The sequence below is a fragment of the Nyctibius grandis genome, chromosome 3, assembly GCF_013368605.1.
Source record: "Nyctibius grandis isolate bNycGra1 chromosome 3, bNycGra1.pri, whole genome shotgun sequence".
NCBI lineage: Eukaryota > Metazoa > Chordata > Aves > Nyctibiiformes > Nyctibiidae > Nyctibius > Nyctibius grandis.
In genome coordinates this window covers 107,698,809-107,720,773 of record NC_090660.1, presented here as the reverse complement: position 1 = coordinate 107,720,773, position 21,965 = coordinate 107,698,809, and the positions used below count along the sequence as shown (strand labels likewise).

General features: G+C 39.1%; 1 protein-coding gene across 4 annotated transcripts in view; it reads right to left on the bottom strand.

Moving 5' to 3' along the window:
* The window catches only part of KHDRBS3 (KH RNA binding domain containing, signal transduction associated 3), a 109,647-nt gene that overhangs the window by 75,153 nt on the left and 12,529 nt on the right, over positions 1-21,965 (bottom strand). For all 4 annotated transcript variants that reach the window (XR_011047821.1, XM_068396379.1, XM_068396380.1 and 1 more), the window contains exon 2: positions 6,038-6,156. Coding sequence is in view for 3 of the 4 variants with exons in the window: in XM_068396379.1 (XP_068252480.1) it covers positions 6,038-6,156 (119 nt within the window). In the remaining variant the exon portion in view is untranslated. The remainder of the gene's footprint in view (positions 1-6,037; positions 6,157-21,965) is intronic.

The window sequence follows — 21,965 nt, the reverse complement described above, 5'->3', positions numbered from 1 at the left end:
CGTATCTAAGCTATGAAACACCTTTCACACATGCTGGCATTTCATAGCAGTTTTAGGATAGATCCAGAGAGTCCCTTCACCAAGACCACCACATCATGACCTTCCACAGCCAGGCCAGCTCACTTTTTCTGCCTTAATCTTTAAGTCTGTGCAAGTTTGAAGATCATTTTCAAGCATGAAATGCAACAGAAGTACAGGTTTAAGAGTCACATTTTCACACTTGACCTAAAGTCAGTTGAGGTATTCATCTGATCAAATAGCAAGGTGTATTAAATCACCCTGAACCGCATTGCCTAAGCTGACAAGACCTCATTCCGCTAACTCTAGTTTAGACATCCAGCATACGCATGGACTCCTATGTATAGGTAACTTGATTTAGAACTGAATCTTACCTCAAAAAGTTGGCCCTTTCCCTGTAAGGTTGCATAAAAGCCCTAACCTCTCTAATCCTTGCTTGTAGTACATCCCAGTTACAATAGGATTGTAGACAGCATTACCAAAGCATATTCAAGCCTCACCTAAATACCTCAGATTAATCTCCATATCACAGCAATTCAGACTTCTCAAAGGAATCTGTAAAGCTGGACCAACCTGAAAAATTCATAACAAGATTCTATACAATTGGATTTTGAAAAGACTTGACTAGACCTGCAATCTATAGAAGAGTTTCCACAAGGTTTTGTCTTACCAAGTAAGACTATCTGTCATCATATCAAGATATTAATTCAGGTGGTTTTTTATGTGTATAGGAGTCTGTAAAGAACACAAATGAAGGAATTAATTCAAATGCACAATCAGCCTCAAGGAGAAACTGAACATAACTCCTTGGATTAACTATCTTGACAAATTATTTCATAAAGCAGACAAAATTCAGGCTGTCTTGGTAACTCCACCACCTTCTATCAAGGTCCAGCCATGAAAATAACATTTAGGCCAGCTAGCACTAATATGAGATATTAGGCCTGTTAATATTGCCAAGGTTTGAGCAAGACAAAAAGGTCCCAGCTGAAGTACATAGATATATAGCACCACAGAAGCAACCAAGAGCTGTCAGGTAAGAGGCAAGTTAAGCACAGACACTCAACTGTTTGCACACTAAGCAGAGGAACAGAAAATAAGTTTTTTTCAGGGAGAGCAAAGATGCCCAAAAACGTGAAATATCTACTTTTGAATCTGAGCTCTACCAGATTCTTCTCCAGTAGAAACCCAGCTGCTCTGAACTTCAGTTGAATAGCTTTCTGCTGCAGTTAACCTGTCTCCTTCCAGAGCTGTCAGAGGTAATGAAGCTGAATTTGCACAAGACCCAGCTATGAGCCTGTGAGAATATAACTGACAGGATGGGTAATGTGAGCAGGCATTACAATGCCAGGTTGATAGGTTCAGAGCTAGGACTGCCTGACCCATGTTGAAGCCATTATGATTTATTCAAGGAGTCAGAGTTAGAAAGAAGTTTTAAAGAGGGAAATAGCAATGAAGTACTTAAAGAAAACTTGGTTAACCCTGTGCCAGGTCTAGTAAGCTGTCTGAATGGGGGTAGTCCACTGGTGGACTGCTTTGAGGTCCAGAGACCTCAGTTATCACAAAAAATTACAATTGGTATTTCATTAATCCTACTGATATACCTCAATAGCAGTGGCATCATTGCAAGAGTCATCACTCACAAATATAAACAAAGGAATACTTTCTGCCAGCAAAATCACTTACATTCGTAGTTAGTTTCATTTTCCGATATTAAACCCTGGTAAGGATTTAGTAACTTTAGCAGATGAAGTTGCTAAGCCGCTATCCATCATTTTTCATAAGTCACAGCAGTCCAGTGAAGTTCCCACTGACTGGAAAAGGGGAAACATAAGCCCCATCTTCAAGAAAGGAAAAAAGGAAGACCCAGGGAACTACAGGCCAGTCAGTCTCACCTCTGTGCCCGGCAAGATCATGGAGCAGATCCTCCTGGAAACTATACTGAGGCACACAGAAATCAAGGATGTGATTGGTGACAGCCAACATGGCTTCACCAAGGGCAAATCATGCCTGAAATATGGTGGCCTTCTACAATGGGGTTATAGCACTGGTGGGTAGGGGAAGAGCAACTGATGTCATCTACCTGGAATTTTGCAAAGCATTTGACACTGACCTGCATGACATTCTTGTCTCTAAATTGGAGAGAGATGGACTTTATGGATGGACCACTTGGTGGATAAGGAATTGGCTGGATGGTCACACTCAAAGAGTTGTGGTCAACAGCTCAATGTCCAAGCAGAGACCAGTGACAAGTGGCGTTCCTCAGGGGTCGGTATTGGTACCAGTCCTGTTTAACATCTTTGTTGTCGACATGGTCAGTGGGATTGAGAGCACCCTCAGCAAGTTTGACGATGACACCACGCTGTGTGGTGCAGTGAACATCCTGGAGGGAAGGGATGCCATCCAGAGGGACTTTGACAGGCTTGAGAGCTGGGCCTTGCGAACTGCATGAAGTTCAACAAGGCCAAGTGCAAGGTCCTGCATCTGAGTCAAGGCAATCCCAAGCACAAATACAGGCTGGGCAGAGAATGGATTGAGAGCAGCCCTGAGGAGAAGGACTTCGGGCCAACCATATCCTGGGCTGCATCAAAAGCAGCGTGGCCAGCAGGTTGAGGGAGGGGATTCTGTCCCTCTACTCTGCTCTCGTCAGACCCCACCTGGAATACTGCATTCAGCTCTGGGGCCCCCAACATAAGAAGGACACAGACTTGTTGAAGCGAGTCCAGAGGAGGCCACGAAGATGATGAGAGGGCTGGCGCACCTCTCCTATGAAGACAGGCTGAGAGAGTTGGGGCTCTTCACCTGGAGAAGAGAAGGCTCCAGGGAGACCTTCTAGCAGCCTTCCAGTATCTAAAGGGGGCCTACAGGAAAGACAGAGAGGGACTTTTTACATGGGCATGGAGTGATAGGACAAGGGGGAATGGTTTTAAACCGAAAGAGGGTAGATTTAGATTATCTATTAGGAAGACATTCTTGACTGTGAGGGTGGTGACACACTGGAGCAGGTTGCCCAGAGAAGCTGTGGATGCCCCCTCCCTGGCAGTGTTTAAGGCCAAGTTGGATGTGACTCTGAGCAATGTGGTCTTGTGGAAGGTGTCCCTGCCCATGGGAGGCGGGGTTGGAACTAGATAATCTTTAAGGTCCCTTCCAACCCCAACCATTCTATGATTCTATGAACTTTAGTAACTTCATTTTTTTGATCCTGTTTAAAAGTAGGATCATTTATTTGGGGAAGCACTATTCTATTCACGAAGTTGAAACAAACTTAGTTTTTCCTCACCACTTCCTGGATAACCAAGTTTGCCAGATTCAACCCAAACTGCTACCCCAATGATATTTTGACAGATTTAGCAATTATTGTAATGGCTTGGTCAGCTTCAAACAGCAGATTTTCACTTCACTAACATCAAGACTACACCTCCTGACAGACTGAAGATATCTTTGTTCAGGATTTTGCACAATAGCTAAGAGCATTAGTCTGGCCTGCAGGTATACAGAAACAGATGCCAGTTTGCTAGAACTGCTCTAAATTCAATATCCACATGCAGAAGAGCTTTTTGCACAGATTTCATCCATACTTAAGTCTTAAGTTTCATTCTTCTGAAGCATTTGTCCCCAATTCTGATGAGGAAGGAGGGAATTGCTCATAAATCAGAACCAAATCTTTTAACTGTTTTTCTGAGGAACTATGACTTGGCACCTTCTACACATGACACATTTGCACTAACAACTCTTGTAGGCAAAATAGTCTCGAAAACTGCATACATGCACAAAAAAGAATGATATAGAGGCATAAAGCATTTATGTGAAACATCATTTCAGGTTTTATAAGCACCACATAATACCTTCTGCTTAAGTTCTGCAGAATCTGAATATACAATGCATGCACTCTAAATACAGCTCAGTGAAACCAAGATGACTGGCGTAATTTCATGTCTACCCCAAAAGACTTGATAAAGCATCCCTTATTTCTGAACCCTCCTCTGAACACAACAGGAAGAGGACTAGTCTTTAAAGCAAATATTAGGATGCAAAAAGACTTTGTTCCCCTGTGTACATGCATTCAAAACTCATGTCACTGACTGCAGACTGCAGTATGCCAGGACAAGGCGCTCAGTTTGCCATGTTGAAGCTATGTCACTTCATACAATGTATTTAGATTTATTAAATCTCAGAAATAAAACCACAAGCCTGGTCTTAGTGATAAACAAGTGATACTAAACTGCAGTGACTGCTTGCGGTTTAGGGTGGGTGTTTTTCAGAGATGTTCAAGAGTACCTGTCAGAAGTCTGGATTCATATTCACCTCCCCAACTACTCCTCTGCAGTGACAAATTTTAATTCCTATTGACTATGCAGAATCTTTAATGAGTAAGCTTTAAAATAAACATCCATCTATACACAATAAAATGGAAATTTCTAAGAAAAATTGAGGCCCCCTATATTGGGGTAAAAATATTCTTAAATAGAGAATACTTAGGATTTTATTTACTCTGGCAGAAGGGAGACTTGTGTGAGTAGATATACCAGTATTTTGTTTTCTGTAGAGAAAATCCTAGTGGAGACATAGGAAGTCAAATGACATGACTATTCTGCACAGCAGTTGTACTCTGTGCCCCTTGGACCCTGGTGGTCTAAACAGACATATTCAGGATTAAATCAAAGCTCTACCTGGATATTAATTCAGGTTTCTTTCTATAGCACATACCAGGCTTTATCCCAGCTCAGACAGTCAAAAACTGTCTCCACGGACCAGAACTACTGAGCACACAGCAGAGCACACCTGCCCATTCGAAAGAAGGCAAGGGCTTTCCTACTAGCTATCGTAAAAATTTCAGTGTTTAGTCCTTTAAATAAAGTTGACGCTATGCAAAGAAGCAGAAGCATTTTTCAAAAGGCACCATTTCCCTGTTTAATATCCATTTTGCCTTCCTTCCCCTTGAGCTCAAGTATCTACATCTCAACATCTACAAGAAAAACATCTTGATTACAAACACTGACCATGTAAGCTTCCTCTCTTTTAGATCCCCATCTTTATGTTTCTGTATGTTTGTATACAGCTATTCCCAGTCACAAAGTTTACTTTTAAGTCAGAGTTCCAAAGAGATGCCCACATATAAATGGTATGCAATCTTGAATTCACTGAAGCAGTATTTCATTAAACTTTGAACAGCAGTAAAGCAACCCCTGTAAGTTACCCAGCATAGTCTGTGAGGAAAACACTGATAGTGTGGAAAAAGATATTTAGAAAAAGTCTTCCTAAAGAAATGGAGGAAGGGATAAAGGAATTTTTTCTTGAGCAGAAACAGAAACAGTCTTGAAATTTCTAGTAGGAAGAAAAAGCCATTTCAAATAAGTGAAAAAAAATGCTTATCTGATTTTCAAAATCTTAACCTCAAAATTTAAAAAGGGACCAAAAGAATAAAGTTCCACAGTCTACTGAATGTTGAATACATGCTTCCAGGTAGCAATATTTTAGTGCAGGATAATACTTGGCAGTAAAGTATTAAGAATTCATGGTGGTCAAACAAAACAGTCCCTACCCCTCCAGAATACACTGTATAATTTAGTAGTGCAGACTTCACTAATTCAAGGCTAACAATGGCTGAAACTTAAGGGGATGAGAAGTAAAAGTTTCCACAGCGAGTTCTTTAAATGGTACATTTTAAGCTGCACTTCTACCTACAATAAGAAAGTTTCAAAGCCTAGCATCAGTCAACTTAAATATACCTCATTCCTTTTGCTATTCTGAAGAGGAGGATCCTGCTGTCCTGAAAATATGATTCATTTATCGCTTGTTTTCAACACACTCTTTTTTGTGTGACCAGCACCATTTTCCTGCACATTTATTCCAACAAGAACCATTCCTACCTTGGAACTTCTATGGAACAGACTGCAGAACAGCAATAGTAGAGATTGTTAATACTGTTTTAAATGTAACAGTTAAAAAACTAGTTCAGGTATTAGTGGAATATCTTTTATAAGCACTTAGATTTATTAAGTATGAAAATTGGGCTTACCTTAGGGAATTGTTTTACTGGAATCAAAACTTTTTGTCCCAACTTCATATTTTTATTGATGACTACATCAATATACTTTTCTTCTTCCTTTCCTTCCCCTTTTTGAAATTTTTCAATTTCTGTTAAAGGAAAAAAGTTAGTTATTTTCTCAGTTTAATACAACAATCTAAAAGCTGAGAATCTTCAAATGCAGTATAAACTAAAAACTTTAAAACTAATACTGTTTAAAGTTTAAAAACTTTAAAACTAAAACTTTAAAACTGGATGAGGGTATCGAGTGCACCCTCAGTAAATTCATGGACGACACTAAGTTGGATGGGAGTGTTGATCTGCCTGAGGGTAGGAAGGGTCTTGCAAAGGGATCTGGACAGGTTAGATAGATGGGCCAAGACCAACAGCATGAAGTTCAACAAGGTCAAGTGCCAGGTCCTACACATTGGCCATAACAACCCCATACAGCACTACAGGCTGGGGGAAGAGTGGTTGGAAAGCGGCCTGGTGGAGAAGGAACTGGGGGTATTGGTGGTGGACAGCCAGCTGAACATGAGCCAGCAGTGTGCCCAGGTGGCCAAGAAGGTCAACAGCATCCTGGCTTGTATTAGGAATAGTGTGGCCAGCAGGTCTAGGGAAGTGATCATCCCTCTGTACTCAGAACCGGTGAGGCCACACCTTGAATACTGTGTCCAGTTCTGGGCCCCGCACTACAAGAAAGACCTTGAGGTGCTGGAGCGAGTCCAGAGGAGGGTGACCAAGCTGGTGAAGGGTCTGGAGGGTATGTTTTATGAGGAGCAGCTGAGGGAACTGCAATTGTTTAGCCTGGAGAAAAGGAGGCTGAGGGGAGACCTTATAGCTCTCTACAATACCTGAAAGGAGGTTGTAGGGGCGTGGGGGGGTCAGCCTCTTCTCCTAGGCAACTAACAACAGGACTAGAGGACATAGCCTCAAGCTTCTCCAGGGGAGGTTCAGATTAGACATTAGGAAAAATTTCTTCACAGAAAGGGTTATGAGGCATTGGAATGGGCTGCCCAGGGAAGTGGTGGAGTCATCATCCCTGGAGGTGTTTAAGAAAAGACTGGATGTGGCACTTAGTGTCATGGTCTAGTTGACACAGTGGTGTTAGGTCAAAGGTTGGACTCGATCCCAGAGGTCTCTTCCAACCTAGCTGATTCTGTGATTCTGTGATACTGTTTGGTATAATACATATGGGATTATGTGTAATTAATACATACAACTAGTTACATAGGTCAAAGAGGTAAATCATGTTTTGCTTTTTCAGGCTTTTTTAATACCCATGTCGATATCGGCACCTTGATTTAGTATTGCAAGCATTTTAAATGCCAGCTTTTAGCTTAATACTTAGGATACATTTACATTTTATACAGCTATTCTTAGATACCTTTATTCATTTTTAACTTCAAAAACTCACAGCGTAGTTTAATACTTGATTATTTTATCCCCCTATACTCTAAACAAAGTACAGAGTTTTAATGGTGGTTGTCTATAGTGCACTTATGAGAAAATGTCAAATCAATCTTTCAAAATTTCAAGAATGTAATTGAGGTACATAGATCATACTCAAAAATCTGAGATTAGTGTTATACCAATGACAACAGAATTAGGAATGAGATTTAGAAGTTCAAACCCAGGCTGCATGACTCTACTCATTCCAGAGCTATACACAAAATTGATTCTTGATTATAATTCTCTCCAAATATTGATTTTCCAGTGTGCTAATTAAAAATTGCAGATTTGATTTCATTGGTGGCAAAACACAAGCATAGAAGGAGACTAAATGAAGCACTGCCTAGAGTCCAGCATGCTGTGAGTTGCAGCGTTAAACACATTAGCACAGGACATATCAAAACCCAACCAATTTCAGAAGTGCAATAAACATTGTTCTATAGACTTTTAGCATTTGTCCTCCCAAATCTTCAAATGTCTTGTTAAGTTTTTCACAACAAAACACATCCTTCTACTCTACTTAACCAGTAGAAGTTAACAACGTTTATCAAGACCTTGAAGTTGCTTTAGTGGGAAAGTGATCTTATGCCAACAGGAGACAGTAACAAAAACTTTTGAGTGCAAAGAAATTGATCAAAAAATATAGCAGGAGAAAGCATCCTTTAGGTACACTTTAAAGGACAATTTAGTTTGAAAGTACTTCCAATGAAAAACAGAAATAGTAGTAATCCAACACATTTCTTACTACTGAAAAAATCCATGCATCGTTAGCAGCTTTGTTTAATGAATACCAGTTCATTCCCATTTACCACAATAGAAATGAAGATCCTAGCATCTTTCCCAACAACTGAAACTCCAGTCTTCCTTGGAAGTTTTCACCTCACTAGCACAGAACAGGAAATAAATACAATCGCATTTATTCAAGTTAATGTTCAGTGACTGAAGAACTAAGAAAGCCAAACCACCCTAAGACTACCTGAAGGCTTCTTGAAAGAAAAGCCTTCCCCAGCTATGCTTTCAAATCTTCTTGGTAAGTCCCTAGGAAGTTTGATTCATATGGATTCTAGTAATGTAAACATTCTGCAGGAGCCTTATCAGAGCAACCTTCCTCTGCAATGTCCTTTAAGTTGCAGCATGCTCAGAAAACACTCCAAACCCCTCAGCCTACAGGCTGACAAGTACTGAGGAACGTATTTTAACAGCTGAATCCAAGTAAAAATGGAATTCATGCTCTTTATAGATGCCACTTTCTGGACTACACAATTATGGGCAATTAAATAGATGTAAAGTTACATCGAAATTTATTTCCAGATGAAATTAAGACTGAAATTTTATAGGGCACAATGTTCCCACTCTGAAAGCAGGTGACTGGTATTTTGGAAGAAGTCCAAGTTTCCAAATATCACATTTGGACATAGGAGTGTAGAGTACTATCACAGCACTGAAATACAAACTACTTTTAACACCCCTGCTTCCTGATCACAGAATCACAGAATGTTTAGTATATAACAAGGTTAATGATATAACAAGGGCAGTTACGATAAAGCTCTTTGATTTCTCTTGGAAAACAACATTAGATACTTAGAGGTTTGCATGTTCTACAAATGGAAAACAAACATGACACTGATTTTTAATGCTGCAGTTGGTATATACTATTAACAGTATAAATACTCAAAGCTCAAAACTGATCAGAAGTATGCTGTTTAGCAACATTTTACACCAAGAAATATTAAATATTAAAATTGTAATAAAAATACATCCACTTTGGTATGACTGAAGCAAATGTAGTTACAAAAAAATTTAATATGACTTTAGTATTGACTTTAAATGTTATGACTAGAATATGTTCAGAAAATCAGAAAAGCACAGTTTAATTCCATTCAAGATTAAAAATTAAATTAATGCACTGTGCTGTAATATTTTGGAACAGATCAGTGCACCAAAGACTCCTGGTAGTTAGATTGATACAAGATCTTCAGAAGTTTTCAGTAGCTGTACATAATTACTGTTACAGTGAAGGACTTTTTCCTGAAGTAATCTAAACTTACAAAATAAAAGTACCTGTAACATCAAATCACAACATGTTTTTACGAACTGGTAAAGCTAAAAATTTCTTTTCTCCTGTTGAGTCATACTATTGCACACAACTGCATAGTATGGCATACACTGCAATCTCCTTGCCAACCTGAAAATTTAATCTCAAAAACTGCATTTCTAGAAATAGTAAGGAGTTTCAAATTAGAACCACAAGTTTATGAATAAATAGTGGTTTAAGGACCTTCTTAGAAACTGCCAAGAAATATTACACCTAAAAGTGAGTTTTGTTTCAGGAACATTCAGAGGTCTCAAATGGACTTGTCAAGGTTAAAATGTAATTGAAGAGTTAAGAGCAGAGTTCTAACAATATCTCAGCAACATTCCTCAGATGAACCAGCTGTATAAATTCCTTAAAAAATCAACACGTTATTTGTATTTTCTATTTTACCTTATATAAGTTATTTGAATTTAGTATTATAAGAACTTGACTGCAACAACTTGATTAATACTAGATATAATCATAATTCCATAGTATTTTGATTTACTTAACACAAAAAAAAAATTTAAAAGGTCATAGAAAACATTCTTACTCTAGTAATCACTCAACTTGAAGTGGCCAAAGTAAACATTAAAAGAAATCCATTCATTACTCTGATGATCAGTTTTCCTGCCTCAAATAGCTACATACTTTTTATCATTGTAAGAACAACCATTTATTTATCTTAACTTCCACTGTTTATAATCAACTTTCCATTTGCTTGAAGAAGCTACTGAAACCCATAAGAGGCTGCCCATTAACGTAGCAAAATGGATCACAATTTTCCCCATTTGTTTTAAAGTGAAATGGCTTGTTTTTCTTCTAATAAACAGTCATAGCACTACAAAATAAGATAAAAGATTTTTTTCCTATTATGGTCCAAAGTTAATCAAACTGACTGACTTTAAGTGTATTCACTGTTATCATAAGACTTTCTTTTTGAATGAACAATGTTAAGGCCACTGAATTACTGAAAGTTTCTCTTACATTGAGACCACATTTTATCTCAGATTTTTGTTTTTTTCTTGTCATTTCTCTGCACTCAAATCGAAGATGAATACGAAATAAAGTATTAGAATTTTACACATATCTGCACAGCTCACTCGGTATCTATCACATACATAAAGCTTTAGATAATTAGGGAAAAATCATGCCAGATCACACAGGAAATCCAATCAGATTTTTGAGGTCAGATGGATAGGAAGATTTTTCTCTTCCTAATCCTTAGATTACATTCTGCACTGCTTAGCTATATGAAGCTATATTTCCTAGATCACAAATAGTAAATAAACATGTGATTAAAGTTTCCCATAATGCTAGAGATTAAAATCCTATGTTCTCAGACCAAGGATGCAGCTAATGCAACAGTCCAGGAATTTAACTGGATGAAGTAATAACTACATGGATTTTTTTTTTCTTTACATTTAATCATAGCAGATAGATCTAAGCAATGATTACTCCTCAGTTAACTCACCAAATAATGTTGCTAGATACATCAGATAATGACAAAGTAGAATTGTTCCACGTTAATCTTTAGGTAGAATTAATCTTCCTGAGGCAAAACTACAAACCAGGATTCTGCTCCCTCTGCTAAGCCAATATAAACACTTGAGTTGAATGTAAAACAAAGTGATACTCTATATTTATCTGTAGTAAATCAATATAACCAATGTAAGATCAAATGTCAAACTCAATGTAAACAGAAATCTTTACTGCATTTGTCCTTACTAAAATGTTTCCAAAACAAGATCATGAAAGACAGAAAGGAGGTGAATTTGTCTGCAAATTCTTAAGAAACATTCTACTATTTTCCCTTAGATTCATAAGTCTTATCAGATACCCTATTAAATCCAAATAATTTCATACTTCAGATGGAACAACAAGTGAAGAATCCAAGGCTCAAACTCTAGGCCATCCAAATGATCGTGGCTTCAGAAAACACAGGGACTTGAGAGAACTGCAGTGCAATTTCATTACAAACCTCCCACATTTTGAAAATGCAGAACCGCAGAACCATTTGGGTTGGAAGGGACCTTAAAGATAATCTAGTTCCAACCCCCCTCCCATGGGCAGGGACACCTTCCACTAGACCAGGTTGCTCAAAGCCTCATCCAACCTGGCCTTGAACACTACCAAGGAGGGGGCAGCCACAGCTTCTCTGGGCAACCTGCTCCAGTGTCTCACCACCCTCACAGTAAAGAATTTCTTCCTAAGATCTAATCTAAATCTACCCTCTTTCAGTTTAAAACCATTCGCCCTCATCCTGTCACTACTTGCCCTTGTAAAAAAGCCCCTCTCCCGCTTTCCTGTAGGTCCCCTTTAGGTACTGGAAGGCTGCTAGAAGGTCTCCCTGGAGCCTTCTCTTCTCCAGGTGAAGAGCCCCAACTCTCTCAGCCTGTCTTCATAGGAGAGGTGCTCCAGCCCTCTCATCATCTTCATGGCCCTCCTCTGGACTTGCTCCAACAGCTCCATGTCCTTCTTATGTTGGGGGCCCCAGAGCTGGATGCAGTACTCCAGGTGGGGTCTCACGAGAGCAAAGAGGGGCAGAATCACCTCCCTCGACCTCCTGGCCACACTGCTTTTGATGCATATAATAATGCTTGACTATAATACACTGAAGTGGTTTAGGAAATTAGTAACACTATATAACAGCAGCAGTACATTTTGCTTTATTTGGACAATTCCAATTTTATTAGCTTGTAGCTAACAGAAAGAAACATTAAAATTTGATCAAGTCAACCAAGTGTTATACAACTATAAAGCATGCCCCAATAACATCACTATTTCTCACTAAACTCTCAAGACTCCATAGCTGATTTAGAAAAAACATACCATCTCCAGTTCAGAAAGATCTGAAGTCAAACTGAAGGCTGTGGAAGTGTCTTTACATACTTTCCCTGCCCTTTTACTTCTTGAAAAAACTCTGTTATTGACCATTGCTGGAGATACAACACTGAGCTAGATGGATATCTAGTCTGACAGTACTATTCCTTACTGTTTCATATTAGAAAAAAATCAAAATGATGGTACTACAAAAACCAGACTTTGGCTTATTCGTTTGCATTTTATAAATATCTCCTTTAAAGAACACACCTCAGCTTTGATAAGAGTCAAGCTTCCAGAGGAGGAGAAGGACTCCAAGTCAGTTGCAGCAGAATTTCAGAACAAAAATAGTTTTTCCTTAATGGAGGAAAAATCATGGACAATATTGGTTCAGTTTCCTCAAACTTTCTACAATCCTTTCAGTTCAGAGTATCAGTAAGTACTTCTGAAACAGTCTTTGGGATTAAAACATTACTTTTACACCATGTGTAAAATTCTCCAGCATTCTATACTGTTTCTTATTTGAAAATTTTCATTGTGGCAAAATCCTTACTTGTATCTCAGAAGGCACATTTTAAGCACACCTATTCTGAAAATACTGGCAGTTAAAACTTTTGCAGTGAAGCCAAGTCATAGAAAGTCTGCTGTGCTGGATGTTGATTTAATGCTCACAATCCTTCCACAACTTGTTCTGCTAAATCCAAAGTGCAGTAATATAGGATGGACTCAACAATAGTTCTAATTTTGATGATAGTTCTAATAGTTCTAATTTTGATGCCGGGTCTTACACTTCGGCCACAACAACCCCATGCAGCGCTACAGGCTGGGGGAAGAGTGGTTAGAAAGCGGCCTGGCAGAAAGAGACCTGGGGTTGCTGATCGACAGCCGGCTAAACATGAGCCAGCAGTGTGCCCAGGTGGCCAAGAAGGCCAATGGCATCCTGGCCTCTCTTAGGAATAGTGTAGCCAGCCGGTCTAGGGAAGTGATCATCGCTCTCTACTCAGCACTGGTGAGGCCGCACCTTGAGTACTGTGTCCAGTTGTGGGCCCTGCACTTCAAGGAAGATGTTGAGGTGTTGGAGCGAGTCCAGAGGAGGCTGACCAAGCTGGTCAAGGGTCTGGAGGGTCTGACCTACGAGGAACAGCTGAGGGAGCTGGGGTTGTTTAGCCTGGAGAAGAGGAGGCTCAGAGGTGACCTTATTGCAGTGTACAACTACCTGAAGGGAGATTGTAGTGAAGTGGGAGTTGGCCTCTTCTCCCGGGCAACTAGCAATAGGACAAGAGGACACAGCCTCAAGTTTTGCCAGGGGAGGTTCAGGTTGGACATTAGGAAGAATTTCTTTTCAGAAAGGGTTATTAGACATTGGAATGGGCTGCCCAGGGAGGTGGTGGAGTCACCATCTCTGAATGTGTTTAAGAAAAGACTGGATGTGGCACTTAGTGCCATGATCTAGTTGACAGGGTGGTGTCAGGGCAACGGTTGGAGTCGATGATCCCTGAGGTCTCTTCCAACCTGGTTGATTCTGTGATTCTGTGACATTGATGGCAGTCTAATCTCATTATTGTCATAGAATCATAGAATGATAGAATCATAGAATGGTTTGGGTTGGAAAGGACCTTAAAGATCATCCAGTTCCAACCCCCCTGCCACAGGCAGGGACACCTTTCCACTAGACCAGGTTGCTCAAAGCCCCATCCAACCTGTCATAATAAAACGGCCTCAACTGTGCTTCAGATTATACATCTCATACTGGACTCCTTTATTTCCTCTCCCACTAATGGGGCAATTCAAAGTTACCTGAAACAGTATCTCTCCAACAAATATTTGTCTTGTCAGCTGAAAATAGTACTGTGTAACATGAACTTGAACTGTAATCAACATACTAAGGCTTTAATACATTTCAAGAGGCTTTCTTAAATAAACCCCACAGATTTCCTGAAGGCAGCCTCTAAGAGACCTACTACTCACTCTCCCTGTCCTCTTGATCAGTATGAAGCTGGACGACTCTCCCAACTTTTGCACTAAACAAGACGTAAATTTAGCCTCCTGCTTTTGAGTATCCTAAAACATGTCTAGCATAGCCTAGTTAGCTTTAAAGCTGTTTCTGTGTGTACATACTGACAAGAGATGCAGAATTACTCAATATGACTTGTATGTAGCATCCCAATCCCCCAGAAAAACACCACAATTAAGACAGCAGCAACTAAACATTTTCTGCTGTCAGTAAATGCTTGGACAAGTATCGCTTTTTCCACCCACAAGATTTTTCCAAAGCAAATACTGATTAGTATATCTTCATGAAAAAGGCAAATTAGAGAAGTAATCAAGCAAATAAAACAAAAATAGCCTCAAAACTTTTAAAATAAAGGAGTTAAATATATGGGGCATGGCTACATCTAGATCCATCCTGAATGGGTCTAAAAGACTCAAAAATGCAATAAAATTTTCAGGTTTTAATGCAGCTGTTCTATTACTGCACCCATCACCATTCTTCTAGGAACTTCAGAAAACTCCACCTATCCTCCTCAGCCATCATTCTGGTACTTTAAAAAAAGCCTTTTTAAATCACAAATTTAGCCTCCACAGTAGGTCCCTAATTCTGAACTGGCATAACAAGTAATACATCAAGAGCATGAACGGTGCATAGGAAACATAGGAATTTGTTTCAACAAATGCACATTATTACAATAGTTGAATTCAGAATAACTGGCTTTTATATGCCACCTTAATTTTGTAGAAGCAACTGACAATGAATCTAATTTGAATTCACAATAAAATGAGTGGTTCGTGCTAGAATGCTGTCTACAACATTCAGCATACTCAAATTAATAATAATATTCCTGTTGGACTTAAACCAATCTTGATTTAAATTGCATTCACAGGCATTGTAAGTTCTATTTTACAGTCTAAGTAACTACTGTCTGCACTGATCTGAAAATACATTTCAGTCACCATTATGAAAATATTTTGAATAGGCCTTTTTATTTAAGCTATTCAAAACTAATTGAACACCTATTACCTTCACATCAAAAATGACCACACTGAAATCTGTTCAGACTGATTAATATTAGCAATAAAGTAGAAAGTACCATAGTAGAAACTGTCAAAAGTAACATCTAATATATTAACAGATGTTCAGTCAGTCTTGCTCAGGAAAAAAAAAAGATGTAAACAGGCTTCAGTCCCATATACCTACCCTACTCCACTGAAAATTACTATTTATCTCATTGTGAAGAGAGCTTCTGAACTTCTAACAAAGTGATAAGATTTCCTATATGATTTACCTACTGAGGAGAAGGAACATGCCTCCACACAATCCAATGTGAATCAAAGTGAAGACGCTTTATTAAGCATAAGCTGTCCCTTTTATACATTTTGTACTTTCCCTGGCTGTAAGCATGTGCATTGCTACTGGTTAATATTACTAAACATACTCTTCTTTGATGTGTTGATTGGTCACTGCTCTGCCACTGGTCTTTTCTTAATTGGCTCCATCAGTTCTTGTTTCTTCTCCTCTGTGTTCAGCTCCCACCAGCTACTCCCTCAATTCTTGTTTGCTCAGCTGCTGTTTTTCCTCATCTCTTCTCTCCAAGGTTGGCTTGTTGACACTAGCTACATGAATCTTGTCACACAGCTAGGCCCTCACTCCATACTCTCATACTTCTGGCTCATTACATGACCATTCTCCTCCAAAAACCCCTCTACAATCTACTGTTGACAATTTTCTTTAAACATGAATGTTTGTACATTAGCAGAGTCAGGAATCTAAACAACAAAACTGTCAACTCATTTGCTCCATAACTTAAAAATAAAAATATTCCAAAGGCAATATATATATATATGTGGAAAAACAGTACCCAATGTCCTACAGTCAAGTACTTCAAAGTTGGATGCTGCATCACACCAGGATGAAAACATTTGACTTCCCTGTTCCTCTCTGCTTCAGAAAGAACTGACCTTGCTGCCTAAATGTTGGAAAAAGCATTGGCTTTGAGCAGGAGACTGGACCTTCAGAGGTTTCTTAAAGCCTCAGGCATCCTGTGATTCCTCCTATAAGGAGAAGGTGTCCAAAAAGGGACCCATGCTGTCTTGTATTTACCTACTGTATCTACTGAGCAACAGCCTGCAGATAACAGTATTATCTTTCTGCAAATACTTGTTTGTGCTTCCATATGACAGCGCAAGTAGCCCCCAAGCCCCAAAGGCAAAGCTCTAGAAGCCCTCTAAACTATTTAGATGGTATGGTAGGAACAGAACGGAGGAGATAGTATTAACTAAAAGTAGTTCCTGCAAAACACAGCATGTGCAAACATGACAATTAGCAGTACATATACAAAGCTACTTTGGATTCAGATTTCAAATGTAAATCCACGACTTTTTATTTCAGAAGAGGATCCAACATACAGATCTTATACTACTTGGGTCATAGGGCTTAGACAAAATGAAGTTAATATTTTGCATCAAGAGCCCTTACAAAAGCTGTTCCATCTTTCATTTACATGTATGAACACGATCAGGTAGCCCTTACACAAGATTTAACTTGTCATCTTGGTGAGTCATCAAGAAGGGTCTATCTCCTTTCTTCCTCATTATGTACATAGCACTATTCAATAAATTGTGATTTCCTTTAACAATTTCACAGGCAGGAAAAGCATAATTCAGATCTCATTTGAAAAATGGGTAAGACCCAGAGCTCTTAATATGCATATACCACATTTTAAACTATTGCCAAGTCGAAACACTAGCCATAGCACATCCAGTTATTGAACTCTAAATCAGACAGACTTGAGCACTATTAAAGACCACATTTAAAGCTTTTCAGGGCACTGGCAAAGACAGTGCAGTCTAAAAATCTGCCAACAGATTCAAACAAACCATATTTAATACTGGAAGATAGCTATGCTACCAAAACACATCTTAGTAGGGTATCTTCCATCCCCATATTTTGTGTAATTGATAGTTACACAAGTATACAACAGTTTACCTAGTGTTATGCAATATTTACGTAGCCAGCAGCAAGACAAAGTACTGTTATCTTCCCCTACCTCTCTAAAAATCATTTTTAGCAATGCCAGAGTTTTGCCAGCACCCTCCATCCCAACTGACAGGCAGCCAGGGTACAGCCTCACACTCTTGCAATCCTTAATTCAGTAATGTGTCATATCCTATTGATAAAGTCTAATAAAACAATTCACACCTATAAGTCACAATTTACTTGAAATAATCACTAAACCAGGTATTTCAGGAAACATCCGCAAGCGCTGAGGGATCTGTCTGTTGTCATTGATAGGCCACTGTTTTTGAAAGGTCATGGTCATCAGGGAACAACCTTCATGACTGAACCACAGCAAGTAACAGTCTTATCTTCAAGAGCAAGGAGGAGGATCTGGGGAACAACAGGATGGTAAGACTCACCTTGATCCCTTGGAAGCTGACACAGTAAACAGCCCTAGAAAATCATTTCCAAGCATATGAAGGACAAGGTGATTGTGAATCATCTGCATGTATTTACAACAGGGAAGTCACACCATACCAAACTAAGAGCCTTCATCAATATGAGTACCTCTGCATCAACAATGTAAGTACCTCCACAGATGAGACAAAAGCAGCTGATGTTGTCCATCTCATCTGTAGTAGGGCTTTTGATACTGTCTCCCATGCCATCCTCACATAAACTAAGGAGGTACAGGCTAGAGAAACAGACAGTGAGGTGGACTGAAAGCTGATCTGCCTGGCTCAAAGGGTTGTGATTAGTGCCATCACAACCAGTCCAGCTGGGGGCCAGACACTAGTGGTGTGCTCCAAAAGTCAATACTGTTTAACATCTTCATCACTGACCTGGATGATGGGACAGAGTACAACTTCAGGAAGTTTAGAGATAATACAAAACTGGGAGAAGTGGTTCAAACACCAGAGGGTTGTGATGACTCTCAGAAGTACCTTGATGAACTGGAGAAATGAGCCAACAGGAATCTCTGATAGTTCAAAGGGAACTGCAAAGTCCTGTACCTGTGGAGGAATAACCTCATGCACCAGAACAGACTGGTAACCAAGCAGCTAGAAAGCAGCTCTGCAGAAAAGGACCTGGGAGTCCTAACAAGTTGAACACTAGCCAGCAATGTAGGCTTGCAGAGGCTACCATCATCCTGGGCTGCACCAGAACAGCATTGCCAGCACTTTGAAGGTGGACATCCTTCCTCTCTACTCAGCACCGGTGCAAGTATTAGCAAGTTACTTGTTTGATTTCTACTGTTTTGCAGAAGAGTTTTGAAAGGATTTTTAAAGGAAAGATTTGTTCCATCTTTGATATTCTTAAAGAATACTGGTTCTAGTGAATTCTGTCCCCACTCCAAGATTTCTTTCTCATTAAATACTGTAGCCCAAAAAGCCATGATTTGTTACCTGAAAGCATGCTAGAAATTCATGTTGCATCATAGGATTACATGTGCTCAAACAGTCCAGAGAAGCAGATTCAGACAGATCCACTGTACAGCAGTTCACTGTTTCCTCTCTCCACAGCCCCACCATTACTCTGCTCTGCATGGCTGGAAGTGTACACATTCTTCCAAAGTCACACATCTCTTTCCCACTGCTTCCCAGAACACCATGCTGTCTAAAATACATTTCTGTCCAATAAAAACTTATTGTTCGTATTTCACAGTGTTAGGGAAAGGTACAGAGATGAGGCTATCACAAGTACCTGCAACGCATCTAAATTCTTACATTGAATTCAGTGAAACTCAGAGTTAGCACTTGGAAAACTCATACCCACTGCATCCAACATAACCATTACCAAGTGTAATCTCACTCTTACTACAGAAATTGAGAAAAACATCTATAAGTTCCGTGACACTGCACTGGTCAAGTGAACTAGGAAAGTGAATGCTACCACTACTTTGGTGCCTGTAAAAGATGAGCTATTGAAAATAGTATGTGCTGGAGTAACCTTCATGGATATCTGTGTTGACTCAGCCTATTGTTCATAAGTTTCTCAGCTTGTTGATTTGAACACAAGTTTCCTGGTCCTTTGATGTAAATTGCTCTGAGATCCCTGACACTTCATGTCTGCAACTTTGCTTACTAAAGCACAAACTATTGATGTGTAAGGAAGATGTGTGAAAAGGTAAACCTGAACAGAAAGCACAAGAAACCACACATGAATGTGAAGGGACATAATATTGTGGATGGGTTGCATTTTAATCCATAAAACAAAAATATAGCTCAAGAATTTAAAAATGTTTTCAGAATACTTATGAAAAAGATAACAACACAAAGATCCTAAAGCATTTGTATATTCTGATCCACAGACGTATGAAACAAACCTATGGAGGTTAGTACACGTAGAAGAAAGGACTAATTCCAGCATACCACTCCAGAGTACTTTAACACACATCTAATCCTTCAGAAGGTCATTACTGCTCTGCCAGCAGACAAGAGGCAAAACACTACTTTTGATACACTTATTGTAGGCAGTACTTTCATTATATGTCATCCATTACAGTCCTTGGCTGCAGTAACAGCTTGGCAGGAAAAACATACAAAGGCAGCTTGTACAGCTACTGTCCTATGGGAAAGTGCAGCTTAAAAAAATTCATGTGGAAATTTTATGTATTAATTTCAACATAAATTGAATGTTAAAAACTTAGCATCCAAGTTATTTTTTAACTAGCAGAGGGATAACATTAATTACTAACCTTTACACATGCTCAATAGCAGGTGAATCCAAATATCTTTTCTATGTATTAAGATACATATTACACAGAATTAAGCAGATTGCTACCACACTCAATTGTTTCTTGATATTATTCTATTAAACTTATTCTCAAAATCAGTTGAATCACTTCATAGAATTTTAGATCAAGATCAGACTTTCCTAGAAGTGTGCTAAACCTTTAAAGGCCAACTCATGGAGTCACTCCAGCTGCAACTCAAAAGGGAAGGAACTAACACCTCTGCCAACAGACTAGTTTCTCCAGGAAAGAAGTGAGAGCTAAGTCTGACATAAGCCTGTTCTCCATAGGACCATGTGCTTATCCATGTAGCACCTTCACTGAGCAAAGTAACCTTCCAACTTCTATGGCATCTATTGGAGAAAGTTTCTTCTCTTAAACTAGTATTTCTAGCATTCACCTAATAGAACACTACTCAATTTTCCAGATTTAAGAAAAAATGAAACTGACCTTCATAATTTATACCTGCACAAATCTCTGAAAAAACTACCAACTTATGCCAGTAAGCTTTTGCTGAAGCATACCTTGTAAAGAAATTTAAAATATACTGTTTTAGTAGCATTTATGGTATGGTTCTACCTGCCATAGGAAACTGCTCTGAACTATAGTTTTTTTATCTAAAGAAAGTGTCTTCGTGTTTAGCTTAAGTAAAACTAAACAGTTCCTTCTGAATAAGTCATATTTCAGGTTAGCAAATTTGTTTATAAAAAACATCTTTCTTCAGTAAAAAGTATTTTTAAAAACCCAAGGTCAAGTTTCTTTCCAATAGACATGGTTATATTATAGCTGTAAGAAGCAGAACACCTGCATGATGTTCTGTGCAACTACTCAGCAGTCAAGATACTGCAAATTCAGTTGCCTTACAAATTTGTTTTGAAGACAGCTTAAAATCAAGTGCTTATTTGGAAGTGGAAAATATGATGCCTCAGTTTTACTACAGTTTCAGAAGCCACATTATCTCACACAGTTATGTGATGAATTTTAGCAATGTTACTGGTTTAGTTTTAATCCAGCTAATTTCAGAATCCCAGCTTTCACTGAACACTGACTGACTTTTTCCCCAGTGAGGACTGTGCACATTATGAATTTTCGTGTGGTAGTAATTCCTATATTTAATAGCTTAAATAGCATATTTCAGTACATTTCTGCAGATTTTACACAGAATAATCAGCTACTAGGAAGTGTCACATGCACAAGGCAGCTGACATCTTTAAGTGCAGCGGAATAATTCACAGCCAGGGAAGTACACCTACATTCAAGCTGGCACACCAAAACCAAAGCTGAACTGGTCACATTGAGATACGAGTAGCACTGGGACAATGCAGAAGCTGCTACTAACTGCAGACACCTGCCCTGCCTGTCCCCCACCTGCCTTCATAATCCCATATATACAAGTTTCTGCTCCCTCATCACTTCTGTCTGCCAAGAAAGAAGAGTGCAAATGCCAAGAATCTGAAATGTTATTACTTCTTGGTGCTGTTGCTTCAGTGATGTTTAAATTGCTTCTGCATGGGAAAGGAAATCTGTGAAATTTTGATGCTCCAGTTTCTGGAAGTATAGCATCAAGTTACCTTCTAGATGTGGCAGAGGACACATGGGATGCATTTAAAAAAATGCAGCTGCCTAAGAAATTCAGGGTTTGGGTGCCCAGACTATGAAGGACAGCTGAGACAGATGTAACCACTTAATATGGTAGATTGTTCTATCACTCCTTGCTACTAGAGAGAAGCAAAGCACAGAAGTGCATTTGGGAAGACCAGAAGACCCATAACATGTATTTACTGTCCTATGAATAAGCCTTTCTAAAGAACAGTTCATGTGTATATTAAGTTTCAAATCT